General features: G+C 37.3%; 2 protein-coding genes across 4 annotated transcripts in view; one reads left to right on the top strand and one right to left on the bottom strand.

Annotated features, from left to right (window-relative positions):
• The window catches only part of LOC113117988 (transcription initiation factor TFIID subunit 4-like), a 75528-nt gene extending 65647 nt beyond the window's left edge, over nt 1-9881 (bottom strand). The window contains exons 1-4 of the mRNA XM_026286852.1: nt 8549-9881; nt 6661-6803; nt 1508-1651; nt 1-82 (exon numbers count right to left, since the gene is read on the bottom strand). The exon at nt 1-82 is cut by the window's left edge and continues 41 nt beyond it. Of these exons, the coding sequence (XP_026142637.1) occupies nt 1-82; nt 1508-1651; nt 6661-6803; nt 8549-9470 (1291 nt within the window). The 5' untranslated portion in view covers nt 9471-9881. The remainder of the gene's footprint in view (nt 83-1507; nt 1652-6660; nt 6804-8548) is intronic.
• Nucleotides 9882-10008: 127 nt separating this feature from the next.
• LOC113118098 (protein LSM14 homolog A-like) lies at nt 10009-20103 on the top strand. 3 transcript variants are annotated; one of them, XM_026287003.1, is made up of 11 exons: nt 10009-10268; nt 11332-11495; nt 11579-11711; nt 12709-12801; nt 13530-13706; nt 13778-13867; nt 14301-14492; nt 14596-14767; nt 15254-15283; nt 16837-17074; nt 18422-20103. In XM_026287003.1, exons 1-11 carry the CDS (start codon nt 10148-10150, stop codon nt 18440-18442), a joined length of 1431 nt encoding a protein of 476 aa, XP_026142788.1. In that variant the 5' UTR covers nt 10009-10147; the 3' UTR covers nt 18443-20103. The 3 variants fall into 3 exon arrangements, with proteins under 3 accessions (XP_026142788.1, XP_026142787.1, XP_026142789.1); XM_026287002.1 differs by having other exon boundaries at nt 10010-10268; nt 18419-20103; XM_026287004.1 differs by lacking the exon at nt 12709-12801 and having other exon boundaries at nt 10012-10268; nt 18419-20103.
• The last annotated feature ends 263 nt before the right edge of the window (nt 20104-20366 follow it).

Here is a 20366-nt window from a genome sequence, read left to right as displayed (position 1 = left end):
CTGGGGACGGGGAATTATGGGACGCCAACTTGATCAACGTGGCCAAGAAGTTCTTGCACTTCTTCACATTGTCCTGCATCTCCTGACGAGAGAGTGAGACGGTTCGTTAGTTTTAGAGACAGGGCTGAAGCGTGTGTCTGGATTGTGAGTAAACAGTTTATCCTCTTCTGACTCACACAGACATGCTCTGTTGTGCTTTTGTTGCTATAATCAGCGATCCAGCCTCACGGGGAAATCAAGTATTTTAATGAAATCCTCTAAATTCCATTTAAATGCTACAAAGCTGTCAATCATCTGAGGTTAGAGAATGTGTCAATCAAGAGTCGTTTTAAAGCAGATGGCACGCTACGCTCACAAGGCTCTACAATGAACTCAAATAGTATTAATGAACTGCTGAATCTCATGCACACACAATGAAGAGCAAATGAAGCCTGTTCTTTTATTTCATACATTGCAATATTATTGTCATAACAATTAAACACAATTATGGATCAGATTTCGATTATTTCTTTATTCATATTATTCTTAATTTTTAGTATAAATTAGTTTAAAGGCAGAACAACAAATACTATCATGACATATAAATAACAATAATACAGCATTGTGTTTTTATAACATTATGAACAAGAAAGTAATGAAAAGCAGTTTTGTGCAGTAACATTTTGAGAATTTGGAAGGAAAATGTAATGAATTCTCACTGAAAAAATGTATTATTATTATTTATTTATTTTTATAAACATGATCCATACATGTTCTTGACATGTTTGTGATAAAACTTTGGGTGACTATTTTATTTTATTTTTTTAAAAATGAAAAAATTTTTCAGCAAGGGTGTTTTAAATTGATCAAAAGTGTCAGTAAAGACATTTATAATGTTCCAAAAGATTTCTATTTCAAATAAATGCTGTTCTTTTGAACTTTCTATTCATCAGAGAATAAAAAATAAAATGTCTACCGAAAAATTTCTACCGAAATAAGGAAGCACAATGTTTTTGAGCAGCAAATCAGTATATAAGAATGATTTCTGTAGATCATGTGACACTGAAGACTGGAGGAATGATGCGGAAAATACAGCTTTGATCACAGAAATAAATTACATTTTGCAATATATTCACATAGAAAACAGGTATTTCAAATAGTAATAACATTTCACATTTTTACTAAATGCAGTCTTGTCGAGCAGCGTCCAAAAACATTAATAAAAAAATCATCAGCTTTTGTATGGTAGTGTCTGTGAACATGCATGTCTGTGTTTGTGTGCAGATGTGATGCCCAGATGTTTATAGACTGGCGCTGCCACATGTGTGTTTGTTTGTCAATGCATGAACGTGCTGGCAGCTGTGTGTGTGTGTGTGTGTGTGTGTGTGTTTCGGATGGAGCTTAACCAGGTCCTGACAGTTAACCAGGGAGGCTGGAGGGGTCCAACAGTCACTCACTTGAGCTGAGAAGAAGAATAGATAAAGAGAGAGAGCAACTTGCATGCTTCACTACGGGAGGGCACACAGACCTGAGAGACGAGCGGAGCTCCAGGGGCCGGGGCGGCTGCGCTCTGTGGGGCCAGTGGCATCTGAGTGAGGGGCCCCTGGGGGCCCGAGGCCGGCTGGACCTGCTGGGGAGCTGTCACTGCCACAGCGGCTGCCACGGGGCCCTTCTACAGGAGGAAGGAGCAGAGACACAGAGATAAACACAAGCTGACGTCTGCCTGCCAGCAAGGCCACAGAGAACAGGAGAGACGGCCACAGAGAGAGAGAGCGAGAGAGAGAGAGGGAGAGAGAGGGAGAGAGAGAGAGATACAGAGAGAGAGAGAGAGAGAGAAAGAGAGAGAGAGGGAGGAGGAAGAACGCGGAGCACCTGACGACCCACTGTTCCCTTGGTTTGCTCTGGACGCACTCGCTCTCCATCTCTTACAGCCTTGCTGAGTTTTTACTGTCTGTTTATGTAGAAAATCTAATAAAACACAACTTTATAAATAAGCACAAGAGTGCAGGAGCAGATTTAAAAGCACGTGAGACTCCAAACACATTCATTTCAATCAGATTATAATGCAGATGCTTCAAGGAGGAGAAGAAAAATCAATATTTTGTTTTCTTCGCACACAAGAAGTATTTTAGTCGCTACATAAAATTCAGATTGAGCCAGATGGAGTAATCTGACGATTTCTTTCATACTTTTCTGGACCTGACAGTGTAAGTTACTTGGGAGTCAATGGGACAGTCACAATCCTCCCGGTTTTCATCCAAAATATCTTAAATCGTGTTCAGAAGACGACCGAAGCTTTTACGGATTTGGAACGACATAGGGGTAAGCGGTTAATGACAACATTTTCATTCTGGGGTGGAGTATCCCTTTAAATATTAAATTCTCCTCTGATGCTGTGTGGTCATATTCAGCTGAACTTTCTATCATCCCAAAGCTTATAAACTTACAACAACTGATGCTGATGAGTGGGAAACAGAGAGAGAGAGAGAGAGACACTGAGAGAGAGAGACACTGAGAGAGAGAGAGAGAGAGAGAGAGAGAGAGAGAGAGAGAGAGACACTGAGAGAGAGAGACACTGAGAGAGAGAGAGAGAAAGAAAGGAGGGAGGAAACAGAGAGCATGAGAGCAGCATCACAGAGGAAAGCAGACTTGATCAGAGTCTGTGCACGTCTGATGAAGATCTAGTCTCTGGATGAGGAGCTGCAGAGAAAGAGTTTTGTCAGTGACACACGCCCATTTCTACACGGAGGATGCTTGCTAATTAGAGAAGCATTATGAGTTCAATACTCATTCAGATTCATTCATAGCATTTATGGCATAATGTTATTATCACAGGGGGGAATAATATGATTTAACTGTGGACATCTATGGGTTAAAACATTCAGATGTGCAGCTTCAATACTTCATTTAATCTGTAAAGTGCATAAATCATCCACAAAACTCATGCACTTTCAATTAATTGAACATTTATATGAATAGGCCACAAAACACTTGCAAAAGGTTAACCGGAAATGAAGTTAAATGACATAAATAAATGCATTCTGGGAAATTAGGTGTCCAGAAATCTACTTGTAAAGGCTGATTAAACTTTCCAGCTTCAAAACATTATTAATCTCTTTTTCATAAACGTTCATTTTTCTTGTAAAAAATAAAATAAAGTGCACTAATTAGGTTTGCATGCATTTCTTTGAATTTCAGTTCATTTTAATTCTATTCTAAGTTGAAGTTATAAATATGTATAAAATATAGATTATCATATTTATAAATTGTATATATAAATATTTTCTTATATTTAAAATATAAAGTAATGCTAAACAAACATTAAATGTCTTATATAAAGTAATTTATTATTTTTTAATTATTCAAAACATTTAAAATAAGTCTTACATTTATATATATATATATATATATATATATATATATATATATATATATATATATATATATATATACATAAATCTTATATAAAGTAATTACATTTCTAAAATATTCAAAATATGCAAAAATAAATTGTATATATAAATTATTTCTTATATCTAAAACATTGAAGATATGCTAAACAAACATTTAATGTATTATGTACAATAATGTATTATTTTTTTAATAATTTAAAATATGCAAAATAGTTCTTACATTTATTAGAAAGAAATATTATTTCTTATATAAAGTAATTACATTTCTAAAACATTCAAAATATGCAAAACAACTGCTGTATATAATTTTTATTTCTTGTGATTTTCGGGTGAATTGGCTCGTGCTGAGGCTTGAGTTTGCATTTACAGCGATCAGGCAGTTGGAGGATAAATGATTTAATGCATTCGGAGGGAAAGAGGAACGTCTTCCGCCGCAGAGAACCAGAGAGTGACTGACAGCAGGATGAAGAGAGACGCCTGGGAATATAAACCTTCACCTCAGCAACAGAGTTTACCAGCACAGTAAACACCACAGTATACTGCTACTGCTGCGGATACTTCATGGTGAATTATTGCAAAATTACTACAATAAAACTATGGTAACAAGTATTAGTCATGCACCACAACCATTGCCTAACTAATTATGATACCTTATGATATTCTGTATACATTTTACATATTAAATTAAATATAAAAGTATATAGATTGTCTAGCTCTAGACGCACAACCTCAAAAATAGTTCTATAGCAATTTAGATTTTAATTTTAAGGTTGCACAAAAAAGCCTCTGCAGGTATTCTGCATTCGCTGTTTCTTGATCTAGCTTTCTAATAAACCTTTCAATGTGTACTACAAATATTACTGACTCTGACTCTTTTTTTATTTTTATTTATTTATTAACACCAGTGTTGGGTTAAAACGGTGAGCCACTAATAAATGCGAGCTTTTGGCGCCATCTTGTGGCACTAAGTGAACATTGCATCCTCACGCACTAGACCCATTAAACTATTGTTATGATTTTATATATATATATATATATATATATATAACAGCATAAAGAGAAAAGGTAAGTGTGATGGTTGCTGGCTTCTTGTGGCCATGCACTGTAAATTTTTATTCTCATATTTTAGAAAAAAGCTATTAAAAATATATATTTTCAAATATATTAATACCCACATACATAAATACATATATATTAAATTCTATATAAAATTATAATTATGTTTAATAATTTATATGCTCTTATTATGACCAACAATTAAGACAATTAAAATTATATTTAAATTTAGTTTTGTAAAAAATGCCATTAAACTAAGAGGAACATTTTTAATGGTGGGCATATTCTGAACATGGATATTAATATGTGAACTAGATTTTGTAGAGTCTTCTTATTGATGTTTTGAAACCAGTGTGAAGAAGCCATGCATTTGATACAAACTGTCAAGAGAGAACGGAGTGTTCATTTACACAGCACTGAAGAAAGAGGCTTGTTTTAGCACGAGAAGAGCTGACGTCAGCACTGACTCAAGTACACCGCTAGATGTCAGCAGTGACCCTCATCAACACTGCTGACACTGAGAAAAAACTGAAGAGAGAAACACAGGTCACCAGGTTTAACAGTCTACAGACGGTCAACATGACAATTATTTCTGTGCACTGATTATTCAAATGTAGCAACAGAAAAAAATTATACACACACACAAAAAGTAGTGACAGTCAAGATTCTGAATTAATATCTCTTTTATTGACAAATGAGTTCCATTAAAGGCATGTATGTATCTCTGCTGTGTTAATAGGGTTAAGATTTTTTTATTGCATTTATAATTTCCATGCATTTGGATTACATCATTTTAATAAACTTAATGTGATGCATATTTGTAACAATAAAGAAATCTGATTTCTGGTCCAATGTTTCATTTTATAAGAACAAACTGCTCTGTTTAAAACACCTAAACACCCTTCAACACTGAATGTCTTCTGTTCGTTTAGATAAAGCATGCTATAGGAAATATATAAAAATAGCCCATTTCATACATAATGCACTGTTCTTTACTTTAAGGTATTTCAATATATTCATAAAATAATTAGAATGCATAATAAATAAAAAAACAATACACAATAAAACAGTAAAAATATATATCATTTTTAATAATAATAATAATTTAAATAATTCAAATTTTTACAGTATTTTAATATAAAATAATACATTTTTAATGTTAAATTAAAATGTTTTCACTATTAACAGATTCATGCTTATTGTAAGCTATTTGAATAAATGCGTTTTCAAAATATCATTGTTAATATCAAAATATCAAGCAAATAGGTGCAAATAGTTATTAGAGATCGGAACCATCTAGATTTATTGATGATTAATATCTAAACCTAGTTATTGTGTATTTAAAACACAATCAGTTTATTAGAAATATTACATAAACCTGACATGTTTCATTAATGTCAGACTGACAAATATACATCACATTAAGTTCATTTATTTATGTTAAAGCTGTGTGAAAACTTCAGGAGTGAGTTTAAAGATCACAATATGAATATAATCTCTGTAGTGTGTCTTTATTTTCACTGATTAAAACTTTTTGATAAAAGTATATGATTTGATCACGATTATTAGCTCAGATGTGAGAGACCTCTGGTGACCACGGCTATTATAGTTTAATAAAACAAAAACAAAACATATATTTAAAAAAAAAAACGAACTTATTCTTTTTCAGCATAGTTTCCTTTGAGTGTACCTTGATGTAATAAAACATCTAAAAGGAAATCAGAAATAAAAGTTAAAAAAAGAATGCAGTTGCAAAACCATACAACTGAATTACTAAAACTTTAATGAAAACGAAAACATAAACTCAAACTAAAATAACTAACTAGACGTGTCTATGAGAAACTCTAGAATCAGAGATCATCCTGATATTTTCCTTTCATCAAAAATGCATTTGTAAATATAAAAGAGGCAGATTTCAGATGACTTTCAATCTTAGGGAGAATTACTTTTCATTCAGGAGAAGCAAGCAAACGCATCTTTAATTTGCAGAGGACTGCGCTCAGTCTCAGCAGATATTTGTCAGTTATATCAGTGAGAAACCTTTGTGAAAACAATCAAAATATTCAATAAAAAAGGTTTGATGAAATGCATCCGGTCTGAATTCATTCAAGTCTACAGCACGAGTTTTGGGAACAATTTGGTTCTTAAGTTTGAGAGAGATCGCTGATCTGTTTGTCAGATCGCTGTGGCTCTAGAGTATTATGGGCTGTACCTGTGGGGTCGTGACCCTGAACGTGGCCACACTGGTGGGTGTGGAGGGCCGCGGTGAGATGCTGTTCTGGGCCTGAGCTTGAGCCAGAGCCTGCTGAGGAACCATCACCAGCTGACCCATCTCCGTCCGGACCAGCACCATCCCTCAAACACACACACACACACACACACGGGTTATTCACCTCTGACCTCTGACCTCTGAAAAACAGAACAAAGCATCACCAAACCAAGCTTGAAGCATCAAAAGTTACAATCAACAACTGAAGCCTTTGGATTCTTCTGAAAGCAAAAAAGTCTTTATGTGAATGCATGATGCTAAAAAAAGTGTAACTTTTTCAAAATTGGGATTTATACATAATCTGAAAGCTTAATAAATAATCTTTCCATTGCTGTATGGTTTGTTATGATAGAACGATATTTGTCTGAGATGCAACTATTTGAAAATCTGGAATCTGAGGGAGCAAATAAATCTAAATATTGAGAAAATCATCTTTAAAGTTGTCCGAATTAATTCTTAGCAATGCATTTTACTAATCAAAAATGAAGTTTTGATATATTCATGGTAGGATAGTTACAAAGTATCTTCATTGAACATGATCTTTACTTAATATCCTAATGATTTCTGGCATAAAAGAAAAATAATTCAATTTAAAAATTTAATATTGACCCATAGAATGTATTTTTGGCTATTGCTCTAAACATATACCCCAGAGACTCAAGACTGCTTTTGTGCTGCAGGGTCACGGATATGCTCTTATTAAAAATTCGAAAATTTTAATATTTATGTTATTTATTTATTATGAATTTGAATTATTTTCTGATTATCTTTAAATACTTTTATATAAATGTATTATATATGAAATGTCCAAGGAAAATGTATTAATATAGAGCATGCTTTATGCAAAAGATCTGCACTAAAGACACACACACACACACACACACACACACACAATTAAACTCATACAGCCTTCACTGTTAAAAGCAATGTGATCAGAGTTCAGATAAAGTTCAGATTTGACTGGTTTTATAGACTTGAGCAACAAAATATTGTATTACATAACAAAATGTCAAAGCAAGCATGTGTCCGGATTTCCTGGAAAAAATGAAAATAATGAGATGAAAACTAGCACGAGTAAATGATGTGAAATATTTTTAAGCATCATCTAATTAAAACCATATTTGTTCTTTCTTTTTTTAATTATTATACATGCAGATTAAAACTTCTCAAGTACAACATCTGAAAAAAAAAAAGTTTGAAATGTAGAGACAGACACCTGTAGCATTTTAGCGCAGAACAAGACACTGAATGACATTCACATATTTATGTCACTTAAGTTTCTAAATACTTTTTGGAGCCACTAAATACATTTGTATTTATTAAACCATTTGATATTTGGCAAATCATGTTCTTCAGCTTAGAGGATGAAAACACTTTTTTTGTCCCTAATAGAACCAAAATGTTTATATATTCAGACACACTTGGCAGAATTTATGTTTCTTGTGATGTCAGAAAACAAAATTGATGCTAATGCTTGTTTAAATGCTTGAAAGGAGTCTTGTAGACAAATATACGAAATAATGCCTGCATATGAGGTTCATTTGGACTTTTAAGGATTATTACTGTAAAGCAGATAGAGAAGGAAGAGCATCAACAAGTGCTCTTAAAAGCATGACAGGATGAAGCTGGTTGACTGATGTGCAGAATGAGGAGCGAGAAGCTCAAATATGAGAGATTTTGTTTCCGTCAATTAGGTTTTGCTCACTTCTTCGTTAACAGAGTTCCAGCTGAGTTTTTCAAAGTTTGCATCGCTCTACTGTTATTCTTATGTGTGGAAGAGAGTCAGAGGACACTAGGTAGTGCACATCAAACACTAATAAGTCAGAAGTACCTGGTGGGATGGTGAATCCGGGCGGCAGCTGTATAGTAGTTTGCTGTTGCGGTGGTCTGATAATCAGCTGCGGCGTTACAGCCCTCTGCTGCGCATGCGCATGCGTCTGCGTCTGCGTCTGCGCAGGTCTGATGACCGCGGGCGCGCTGACACTAACAGCGGGTTTGACAGGCGCTGCTGAGGCCGAGGTCACCGCTGGCATCGCGTTGTTGTCAGCGGGTGTTTTGCTGTGGTTGATCCGCGCGCCCTGCTGGACCAACGCGGACACCGACGTGCCGTTTCCATTCTGCGCGATGCTGGCGATAATGTGACGCGGGAGTCGGTGCAGCGCGATGGTGGGCGTCCCGCGGTCCAGCGCGATCGCCTGCGGGTTACTGGACACGGTGACAGTGGTGCTGGGTGAGGATGCTGATGCTGGTGCTGATGCTGCGTCGCCTCCATTGCCGTTGAGACTGTGGGATGCTGCGGAGCGCAGCGCGCGCGTATTCCCTGGATGCTTCTTGCGGGTGTCCCTCGGGCTCTCACCTTTGTTGCCCGGTGCAGGAGCGTCGGATGCTGCTGCTGCTGCTGCTGTAGTGATGATGATGATGCTGCCGTGCGACTTCAGAGGGCTCTCTTTCTCCAAGGCTTTGGAGTGCTTATCCATGCTGGCGTCTTTCGGGTCAGAATCCGGGTTGCGCGCTGCTCTCCGCGCGTTCTGCTGCTGCTGCGCTTGTTGTTGTGGTTCTGATGGAGAGTCTGCAGGAGCTGTTCCTCCTGTCTGCTGCTGCAGCTGCTGCTGTCTCGCGCTGCTCTTGCGCGCGGCGGGCGGCTCGCTCTGGCCCCCCAGCTGAGACTCCAGCGAGCCCACCAGATCACTCACGGCTTTCTCGTCCACCTCGGAGAAGAGCATGTCTTCCAGGGGGTCGGAGGCGCCCGCCATGTTCGCTCTCTGTGTGTGATGGGCTGTCTCTGCTGGTGCGCGTCCACGAGCGCGAGTGCGCAGTCGTGTTACTATGGCATTGTGGGAATGGATATGACGTCAGAGGGCCAAAACCAAACAGTTGTCCCCTTGTGACTGACAACCTATGGTTACAAGATAGATAGATAGATAGATAGATAGATGATAGATAGATAGATAGATAGATAGATAGATAGATAGATAGATAGATAGATAGATAGATAGATAGATAGATAGATAGATAGATAGATAGATAGATAGATAGATAGATAGATAGATAGATAGATAGATCTGACTTGCCTGATATGTAATTGTGCAACTACGAAATGCCTCAGCGCTTATGATCAAGTTTCATGGGCTTTAATAAGAAATATAAAATACACATATTTGGTTTTCATAGTTTATTGTTTAACAGTAAAACAACTGACATTCAACTGCCATTCACACAATTACCAATGTAACGGGAGATAGTCTGTGCTAAAATCCCGCGAAGTCTCGCGATACCAGCGTGGGGGTGCGAGAGAGACGGAGGCGCGTTTCCCAGAATTCATCTGTCGTGCTAAACCTGCTGAGAGCAAACTAGCATCTTCATCGAACTACAGAAAAACATCGTTCGGTGCGATAAAACCTTACTCAAGGCAGATCAGAGCAGTCGAAAGATGAGCGGAGGAACGCCTTACATCGGCAGCAAGATCAGTTTGATCTCAAAGGCCGAGATCCGATATGAAGGAGTCTTATACACGATCGACACCGAGAACAGCACTGTAGCTCTGGCTAAAGGTACGAACAATAAACACACACAGAAGAGAACTCTCTTGTTGCCTTGGCTTAATATACACACTATATGTGCAAATATGTGACCCTGGAGCACAAAACTAGTTATAATTAATAACCCTTTAACTGTCACCTGGCCCCTCGGTGGGCCGCCTACGTTTACTTCACTATATTACCATTCAATTCTAATCTAATCATGACAAACTATAAATCGTTGGAAAGGTCTACGACTCCTAAATAGATATTTTACCAATCGGTTTTGTTAGAGATTATGTAGGAAAAGTAATAGATTAATTTATGGAAAGAGTGCACCCCAAAAACCTATATCATAACAGGAGTTCTGACCTTTGTCAAAAAAAAAAAAAAAAAACACGTCATCTTTGTTGCCTTCTTCTCTATCACACTTTAGAAATCATCAGAAATTATATATCACTTGAAATCTTCATCCTTTGAAACCCATTTAAAATTCAAACATTGCATTAACATGGAAATGGGACATCAAAATCATGTTACAAATTGTTTTTTAAGTCATTAATTATAAAAATGTAGGTTTGGATCATGCACTTTCAAGTCTATGTTCAAAAATGTGAGTGATTGTTCATTAATAGCACTTGCGTATCATTGCAGTTTTGTTGATTTCGATTGCTGTCATTGTAAATCGCTTTTGATTCAGAAGCGTCTGCTGAATGACTAAATCTATGGTTTGTTTGGATAAAACAACATTTATAATTGCCTTTGAAGTTGTCCAGATGAAGTCCTTAGCGATACATATCACTAATCAAACATTAAGTTTTAATATATTTACAGAAGGAAATTTACAAATATCTTTAAGGAACATGATCTTAATGTTTTTTGGCATTAATAAAAAATCAATGATTTTGACCCACACAATGTATTGTTGTCTATTGCTACAAATATATCCCAGAGACTTAAGACTCCAGGGACACACACGTTTACACACAAAGAGTTTTAATACAGGGACAACAACACGCAGCGAATTGACTTTTAGAGTACTTTTATAAAGTAAACATGAATAACTAACATTGCTTGTTTTGTGATTTCTCTCTAGTGAAGTCCTTTGGCACTGAGGACCGTCCCACGGACAGACCGATCCCTCCTCGAGAGGATGTCTTTGAGTACATCATATTCAGAGGAAGTGACATCAAAGACCTGACGGTGTGCGAGCCGCCCAAACCCACCTGCAACCTTCCTCAGGATCCCGCCATCGTGCAAGTGAGCATCACACATACAGGTGTATCTGCAGAACAGAAGGCAGAGGGATTATTGACCTGTTTTGTTCTTGTGTTTGTGTGTAGTCCTCTTTGGCATCCAGCGCCGGCCCCACGGCTCCTTCCTTCGAGTCGTACGCCCCGTTCAGTCGGGTCCCGTACAGCCAGTTCAGCTCCAGTCCGATGGTCCCCCAGCCGTTCGGAGCGGTGGTCACGACTGGTGAGTTGTTTGCCAAATATCAAACTTAACTCTGATGTGCTTTAAGGCAAGACCCTAAATGCAAAAGCATGCACAAGTCAATATCAAGCTATTTTGCTTCCGTGGCATGGAGAGAATCATTAGAAATACACATTCACGTGTTTATTTTATTGCATTTTATCTATTGGAATCTGCACCAAAATCACAATATTGCCGTCTTGGTCTGCCCGGTATTTAATGTCATGAGACAACGGTTATCATCAGGACAAACCTGGCTTTATAAGACGAACTTAGAAAAACGTTTACAGTTTCTTTCAAGAGTAAAATCTTTTATAGACATTTATTTACGAAAATTTGCTTTGGTATTGTATACCACTATAATATAAAAAACTATTAATGTATGTAATCATCCGGGGAAGTATAGGGATATCTATTAGCCTTATTAATGTTCTGTTAGTTTTATTTTTTTACTGTCCTCATCTGTGGTGTCTTGTCTTGTCCTTATTATTTGAAGTGGCCTTGGCTGCTGATGTGGCATAGAAAAGAGTGCAAGTTAAAAGGATAGCTGGCCATTTTTGGATGAATACTATTGGATAGATAGACAGAATATTCACATGTGCATATTTGCATATCATTTAATGAATTGTGCACAATATATGCCAAGAACCAGAGAAAATAAAGTTGACCCTTTTTGAGTCCTGCCTTAAAAATGTTACATTATTATATGAGAGATTGCTCTTTTCAATCCTTTGCCAGTCATTTTGCAACTCCTATGTGTTCGAATGATCTTAAATATACATTTTCTGCAAATACAGTAATATTTACCTGAAGAGGATGCACAAAACCTTTTTTTCATTATGTTTAAATGCATATGGCAGATTGATTAAGCATTGCTTAAGAAAGTGGTGGATCTTAAAGCATGTTTGGCTGTAACGAAAGCTTCACATGAGGGTTTTTTCTCCGAGTGTGTGATGTGTTAAAGCCCACACTTAAAGATGTGCACTTCCTCTCCTCACAGGAAGCAGCTCAGGTCCTGCGTTCGGTAGCGAGGCGAGCTCTAACGCCCCTCTGTCCCTGAACTCTCGCTCGCTGAGTGCAGCCAAACCCGAAGGTAACCGAGAGCCGACGCTAGCTTGTGAAGAATGGCTTTAGTGTGTTCGTCTTTTGGCCGTCATTATGCACCATCACAGCATGTGTCATTCTTCTCTGGTCTGTTAGTAATGGACAAAAGTCTCGTTTCTGTGATGCACGCTACAGAAGTTAAATGCATTACAAATGGTGGTTATTTCATGTTGTCTTAAAGGAGTAGTTCAGCCAAAAATCACCTTCAGATCATTCAAGATTAGGATGAGTTTTTCATCATCAGATTTGGAGAAATGTAGCATTGCATCAGTGTCTCCTCAATGGATGCTCTGCAGTGAATGGGTGCCGTCAGAATGAGGGTCCAAACAGCTGATAAAAACATCACAATCTCCTTTGTTCCGGCTAATATGCCTCTATCTGTACTACCTTCTCGTCTGAATCAGGAGAGAAATCTGCGGAGGTCAAGCACCCTTTAAAAGCCAAAACGAATATGTGGGTGGATTTTGATGGATTTTTCAGTGCATTATGAACTGTTGTATTTCTGCCTTGATGGATTTTTGGATCTTGCAGAGAATCCATTGGCGAGCAAGTGATAAAATCGGAGTCAATTTTCAGCAAATTAACACTAATGGATGAACTCAAACTGATGTTCATTGTGTTAAATGATACAAAGCCAATCTGGCATTTTACCATTACTTAACCCTTGCCGCATTGTCATGGTGTTTTTGTGAGTCTGAATTGCGTCCTCTCTTTCAGGTCGTTCCAGCCCGTCTCTGGAGCCCTCGAGGAAGACCCCGACCCTGGAGCATGGGGTCCAGACGGCCCCGGTCGCCCCCCCCAAGGCTGCAACCAGTACAGTGAGTCAGAGGAACCCTGGAGTGACCCGACCCGCTCTCAACACCCAGAAATCTGCTGAAAACCAGGAACAGAAAGGTGAGAATCACATCGCTGAAGAAGTGATTTTTTTCCACCTGCAGCCGTTAATTGTGATATCTGTTGTTCAGCTAAAGCGTCTGATGTTCAGAAGGTTCCTCGGCCAGAATCAGACTCAAACAGGGCTGATAATAAAGACCCCAACAAACGGCATTCTGGTGGTGAGTCACTTTACAAATGTTGACATGTGACCCTGCTGCACAAAACCAGTCATAAGGGTCGATATTTTTTTTTTTTTTTTTGTAATGGAAAAAATTGGATGCAAAAAAAATCTGAAAATTGAGAAAATCATCTTTAAAGTTGTTCAAATGAATTCTTAGCAATGCATATTACTAATCAAAAACTAAGTTTTGATAGATTAACATTTGGAAATTTATTACATTTAAGTATCTTCATGGAACATGATTGTTACTTAATATCTTAATGATTTTTGGCATAAAAGAAAAATGGATAATTTTGACCCATACAATGTATTTTTGGCTGTTGCTATAAATACACCCAAGAGACTAAAGACTGCTTTTGTGCTCACATATACATTATCATGATCATGACCTTCAGCGATGCATTCATGATAACGGTTGTTCCTCTGTCCAGGCGGTGCTCTTCCAGTGAGAAAGGGGCGGGGCAGTGGTGGAGGAGGCGGCGGTCAGCGTGGGCGGGGCAGGTTTAACGGGCGCAGAGATGGACCAATGAAATTTGAGAACGACTTTGACTTTGAGAGTGCCAACGCCCAGTTCAACAAGGAGGAGATCGACCGCGAGTTCCAAAACAAACTCAAGATTAAAGGTGCAATGTGGGAAAACTGTAGTACATCAACACAAACCGACAGAAATACCTATCATTGAGTTGAATCTTTAATATCAGTTTATAACGTCGCTCTGTACTGCAGATGAGAAGAGTGAGAAATCAGAGAAGACTCTGAACGGGGAGGAGAAGACAGATTCAGGCGTGGAGACCCAGAACAGTGAAGGCAACGCTGATGAGGAGGATCCTCTGGGACCCAACTGTTACTACGACAAATCCAAGTCCTTCTTCGACAACATCTCGTGTGACGACTCCAGGTGAGACCTCGTTAATCTGCACTAATATAGAGCCCAAAAATAGATGTCTGATTTGATGTTGAATATGCTTCAAGTTATACAAAGAAGTTAACATCAAGCTGGCAAAACATCAGGCTTGCTTTAAATTCACTTTGACTTGCATTTCTAATAAATGATAAACATGAAATGAAAACAGCATAGACTTAAAGATTGATCTTGGGATTTGAGAATTGGTATCGGTTCATTAAAATGATCGATCAAAATCGGGAGATCAGTATCTTCATCCCAGCAATAATATCCATTCACAGCATGTTCACAGGTGTTACACAAGTTATGAAGCAGTTTGCATTAATCAGCAATAGGCTTTTTGAACAGTAGTAGGTTGTACAGTAATGCTTTTGAGTGATTGAGTCATTCTTCCTTAAGTGTAGTAATTTGTTGTGGTAAAGTTTCGAAGTAACTGTGAATGAATCATCTAATTGGCATACACTTTTCTGTCTTTTCTAGAAAGGAGAAATCAGGAGGTGCTTTTGGAAGGTGTGCTCTTTTCTTTTTTCTATGTAAATGTTTCACCATGCTACTAATGTGTTTATGAAGCTACACTTGTGAATTCTAGTCCGAATCATATTTAAGTAATTCAGATGGTGTCGTGCAGGATTATTTCTTAAAATAAAAATACGAGTAATTGTAAGTGGGATTTCTTAAAATTATTTTAAAAGTAACCAGTTATTAAAAACAATGTTTACATTAATTTGTCAGAAAGTATTGAAAACATGAGGCCTGTTTCATAAACCAAGTTTAAGAAATAAACCAGGCTTTTTCATTTAGTCTGACTTATTATCAGTTGATTTAGTAGGAAATAAGTCGACTAACTGAAATACGCATGGTTTATTTCTTAAACTTTTTAAGGATCCTGATCAAATGATATAACCAAAGCAACAAAAATTGCACTTTGTGTGGTGTAAGGTTGCATTTTAGCCTGCTTCAAATTTACTCAACTAACAATTTGATTCACAATTTTTATTTTTACAAAATTAGATTTTTAAGACAAATTATAAATAAAATGTGTCCTTTTATTATTGCTTGGACAAAGTGCTGCATGTTTCTTTGTGAAACTGAAATATAACACTTTAAAAATATAAATGTATCACTTATTTTTGCCATTTTTCACATATTATTGCTCTTTTGTTGGTTTTGATTGCTGCTTTTGTCCTCATCTGTAAGTGGCTTTAGTTAAAAGCATCTGCTAAATAACTAAATCTTAATATAATCTAAATAACAAAACTAAATTCAAATGTTAAAACAAACCCCAAATCAAATAAATAAAACAAATAAAAGAAAGCTCTTCATGTAAACAAAATAAGGCTTCGTCTGTGCCATTTAAGATGAGACAACGACTGCATTTCAATCATGATCCAAACTAAGATGCAGCATACATGCAACACGAACAGTTTGAGTCTAAATTAGATTGCAAAATGTTGAAATTTGAAGCAAAAACAGAATGATTTTACTTCAGTTTTGTTAAACTATACTCAAAAAATATCTGTATTAAACAGAAATCAGAGGACGAGCTGAATGAGATGCAGATTCACTTTCCTCCAGCAGGTGGAGCTTAAAGCGTTTCCTTGGTTACCACTGTAAACAAAGCACTTGTGAACACTGCAGCAGGTGGAGCTTAAAGCGTTTCCTTGGTTACCACTGTAAACAAAGCGGCGCTGCACTTATGAACTTTAATGTGCTTTATACAGAAGCAAGATGAAAAGAAAAATCAAAAACTTTTCTAAATACTGTAAGATCCCTCAGACATGCGTTCATTTAAACTCCTGCCCCTAAATGAATCGCGGTTTGTTTAGCATCTCAACGGATTTGAATAATCACATATTTGAATTGATTTTCAACCAGCTCGCGTTAATTGTTACATCCCTTTAAGTCACACATTCATACAGTGAAACTTTATTGCAAATATAGCTGACTCTGGGATTGTTACATTAGGCATGTGTCCTGTCAGAGATTGATTTTTGGGATTGAATCTTTTACAGACATGCTGTTGATTTGCTTTCTGACGTGTTTTTGGTTGATTTCCCTCTCAGGGAGCGGAGGCAGACCTGGGCGGAGGAGAGGAGGATGAACTCTGAGACGTTCGGGATTCCTCTGCGTCACAATCGAGGACGTGGGGGTTTCCGGGGCAGAGGCGGCGGCATGGGCTTCCGCGGCGGCCGCGGGCGAGCGGCTAGCAGGGGTTCGTTCATGCCCTCCCGTGGCGGGGGATTCAGGGGCGGCTTTAGAGGCGGCAGAGGAGGGCGAGAGTTCTCTGACTTTGAGTACAGGGTTAGTATCTCCTCTCTAACCACAGAATTGGACCAATGGACCCTTTTCACATTCCTCAGAAACGGTGTTGATAGCCGGCTTCTTTAGTCATTTTTGCATTCCCATTTTCTCCGGTAACGAAAATCCATAGTAGTGGTTTCATGACTTTTCAAATAAGTATGAAAAGTGTTCCTGTTGCTCAAGTGGTAGAGCATTGCGTTAGCAAGCGCAAGGTTGGGGGTTCGACTCCCAGGGAACACGTTAAGAGAAAATTGTTAGACTGAATGCAATTTAAGCTGCTTTGGATAAAAGCGTCTGCTAAATGCATACATTTAAGTAAAAACAAGATTGAGTGATTGATTACTTTAGTCAGATGATATATTAGGAAAAACTCATGAAGCTCACTATTAACTGTCTTTTGCCTCAATATACTTCTAATTACTGCTTATTAATATTTAGTTAATTAGTAGTTGAGTATTGGGTAGGATTAAGGATTTAGATTTAAGTCTTGCAGAATAAGACATTAATATGCGTTTAAGTAATAATAAAAAGCCGATATCCCAGTAACATTCATGCTAATTACCAATAATTTAAAAGTGAAAATCGGACACTAAAGTGTTACCAATATTCTTATTAATTCACCAAAGTATTTAAGGGTACATAAAAACATGCATTTTAAGGTTAGACTTTTAATTTTGATGTTTATTCCACTATTTTATTCTATATATAAATGTTGTGTAGTCTGTACAGTGTTGAGTTCAATCACATAAGAAGTAACTGCAATGAAATAAAACTGAAAAAAATAAGAGTAATCCCATACTTAACTTTTATCAAGGAAAGATTAAATTACAGTAACTAATTACAGCCACACTGTTTACGACTACAGTTAGCTAACGATGCTTTTGGGAAACACACTTCTGGTCGATGCGTGCACATGGAGCAATGTCCATACAAATTTATGGTACTTTGTTACTAAAACTTTTAAAAATATATTTAGTAAATTTCCTACCGTCAATATATCAAAACGTAATGTTTGATTAGTAATATGCATTGCTAAGAATTCATTTAGACAACTTTAAAGATGATTTTCATAGTATTTAGATTTTTCTGCACCCTCAGATTCTACATTTTCAAACAGTTGTATCTCAGACAAATATTGTCCGATCATAACGAAGATTATTTATTCAGCTTTCAGATGATGTATAAATCTCTGACACTTTTGTGCTCTGGGTCACATTTGGTATTATATTATTTGTCTGATATTGAAATACTGAACGAGTAAATTGATTGAAATGTCTCTAAATTCAAGTGTCTTTTTAATATTCATCTTTTCTTTTGTGTCTGTGTGTTTGACGTTTGTTTCAGAAGGAGAATAAAGTGGCGGCATAGTTTAACCTGAACACCAGATCGTCCCAGCAGCCAAGAATCTCCGATCATCACGTCTAGATTAACGCTTTGGTTTCGACTCCTGACTTACAGGAACTGCCTCTCTCTGTCTAACACCAGCTGGACACAGTTTATTTTCTCCTTCCTTCCTTTTTTTAGAAAAAGAGATAAAAACATTGCTGTTTTTTGGAACCGTGTGACCTGCATTCAGAGGAAGAATCTGTGTACAAGATACCATCCGTGGAAAGATGATGACTATTATTATTATTATTTGGTATTATTTCATCAACCATTAGTTCCTTTCGTAATAAACAGAGGAAGGTATTTGATAATATTCGGTTCCCCGCTGATACTGTGAGTGCTCCTCAGTCAATAGCTTTATTAATGCCATGTTTTTTGGATCTGTTGTCTAATATCTAAGACCCAGTTTAGAGGCTGCCACCTAAACTACACAAACACCCGCTGCTTTCACTTCATTTAATACTTTCACATGGTTTGTAGTACAAGTACTTGTGTTTTTTTTTTAGTTCATTAGTTTTTCTCGGCCCCAAAATATCAGTTTTTGTGGATAATGTCTTGCAGAAACACCCTGGTTCATGATCAAATGTATTGATGAATTCAACTCTTGTTTTTGTCCTGAAGTCTTCTCTCTCCTCAAAACGTATTTGAGTTGTTGCCTTTTGATGTCAGTTTATCTAAGAGGGCTTTTTGGTATAAACTCGACACGATCCCCATCACTGTTTAACGCCAAGATCTTCTGGAAAGATCCTGAAACCCTTTAAGAACCAGATTGGACGTGTGGAAATTGTGTTCATGTGCACTTTAAAGACAAACGACTTTGATGTGGAGGCGAAATTTGATGTGATTTCAAAATGCTCATACACCAGAAATTGACTGGCTGTGTTGAAATGTATTAGTTTTTTTTTCTTTTTGACGATTTCCAGTATTTAAGTATAGATCCAGAAGACCAGAGCTCTTAAGACGTCACGTTTGATGCTCAGTCTAAACAGGAGGCGAGTCTCCCCTGAATTAAGTGTCTTTAATGAGTCTTTTGTGAATAGTTCTGTTTCCTGTTTGATCCTCTTGTGTGTTAATGTGATGTTTCAGATACCAGCGGTCTATCGCTCTGTTAGCAGATCCCGCTTTCCTCTTCTACTGTCAAGTTAAACAGGAGTTTATTCTTTTTTTGGTGTGCATCATATTATTAATTTAAGTTTCAAAGATCCAAAAATGCATAACATTTGGAGGAGAAGTGCTCCCTTTCAGCTGGTTCTGCATTATTTTTTTTCAGAGTTCGTCTCGTCTTCTATTCATAGTTTTCAACTCTACTTTTATGAGCTCAATCACTCCCTTTAAAAAGCACTACGAATTACAAGACGCAGGCAGCTAGTGAAACGCAGTCTGAACGATGACTCGGATCAGGGCATGATGGGTAACCTCCGAGCAGATATTGGTGCTGACTGGAGTGAGTTGTGAAGTGAATCCAGAGTTAAACAGGACTGAAGTGCAGTGTGTCGAGAGCTCTGGAGGAATTTGATTGACAGGTTTATGATTTGGTTTTGTTTTCTGAATGGGAGCAGTTGTACAGGGTGTGCTCTTAGAGGGCTTCAAACGGGGCTAACTGAGGTTTTTATTCAAGAAGAGAAATAAATAGTTGTTCGGTATCCTCTGTGTGAGTGTGTGTTGTTGTTTTTGTCAATTAATTATGTGCCATTAATATTACTGAATCCAGCACCTAACATGAACTACAGCAGTTATTGATTGATCTTAATTTTATTATCTTTCACAAAAGGAATTGAAATTTTTTCATTTTGCTTTCAGATTTAAGAATATTTAAATCAGTCTTTTTATTAGTTTAGTGTATTACAATTAACACATCTTTTGACTTTAAAAAGGTATTGCTAAATGTTGAAGGAAAAATGCTTTA

The sequence above is a fragment of the Carassius auratus genome, chromosome 18, assembly GCF_003368295.1.
Source record: "Carassius auratus strain Wakin chromosome 18, ASM336829v1, whole genome shotgun sequence".
NCBI classification, from domain to species: domain Eukaryota; kingdom Metazoa; phylum Chordata; class Actinopteri; order Cypriniformes; family Cyprinidae; genus Carassius; species Carassius auratus.
The sequence above is the reverse complement of the archived record's forward strand: the minus strand, read 5'-3'. Positions and strand labels throughout refer to the sequence as shown.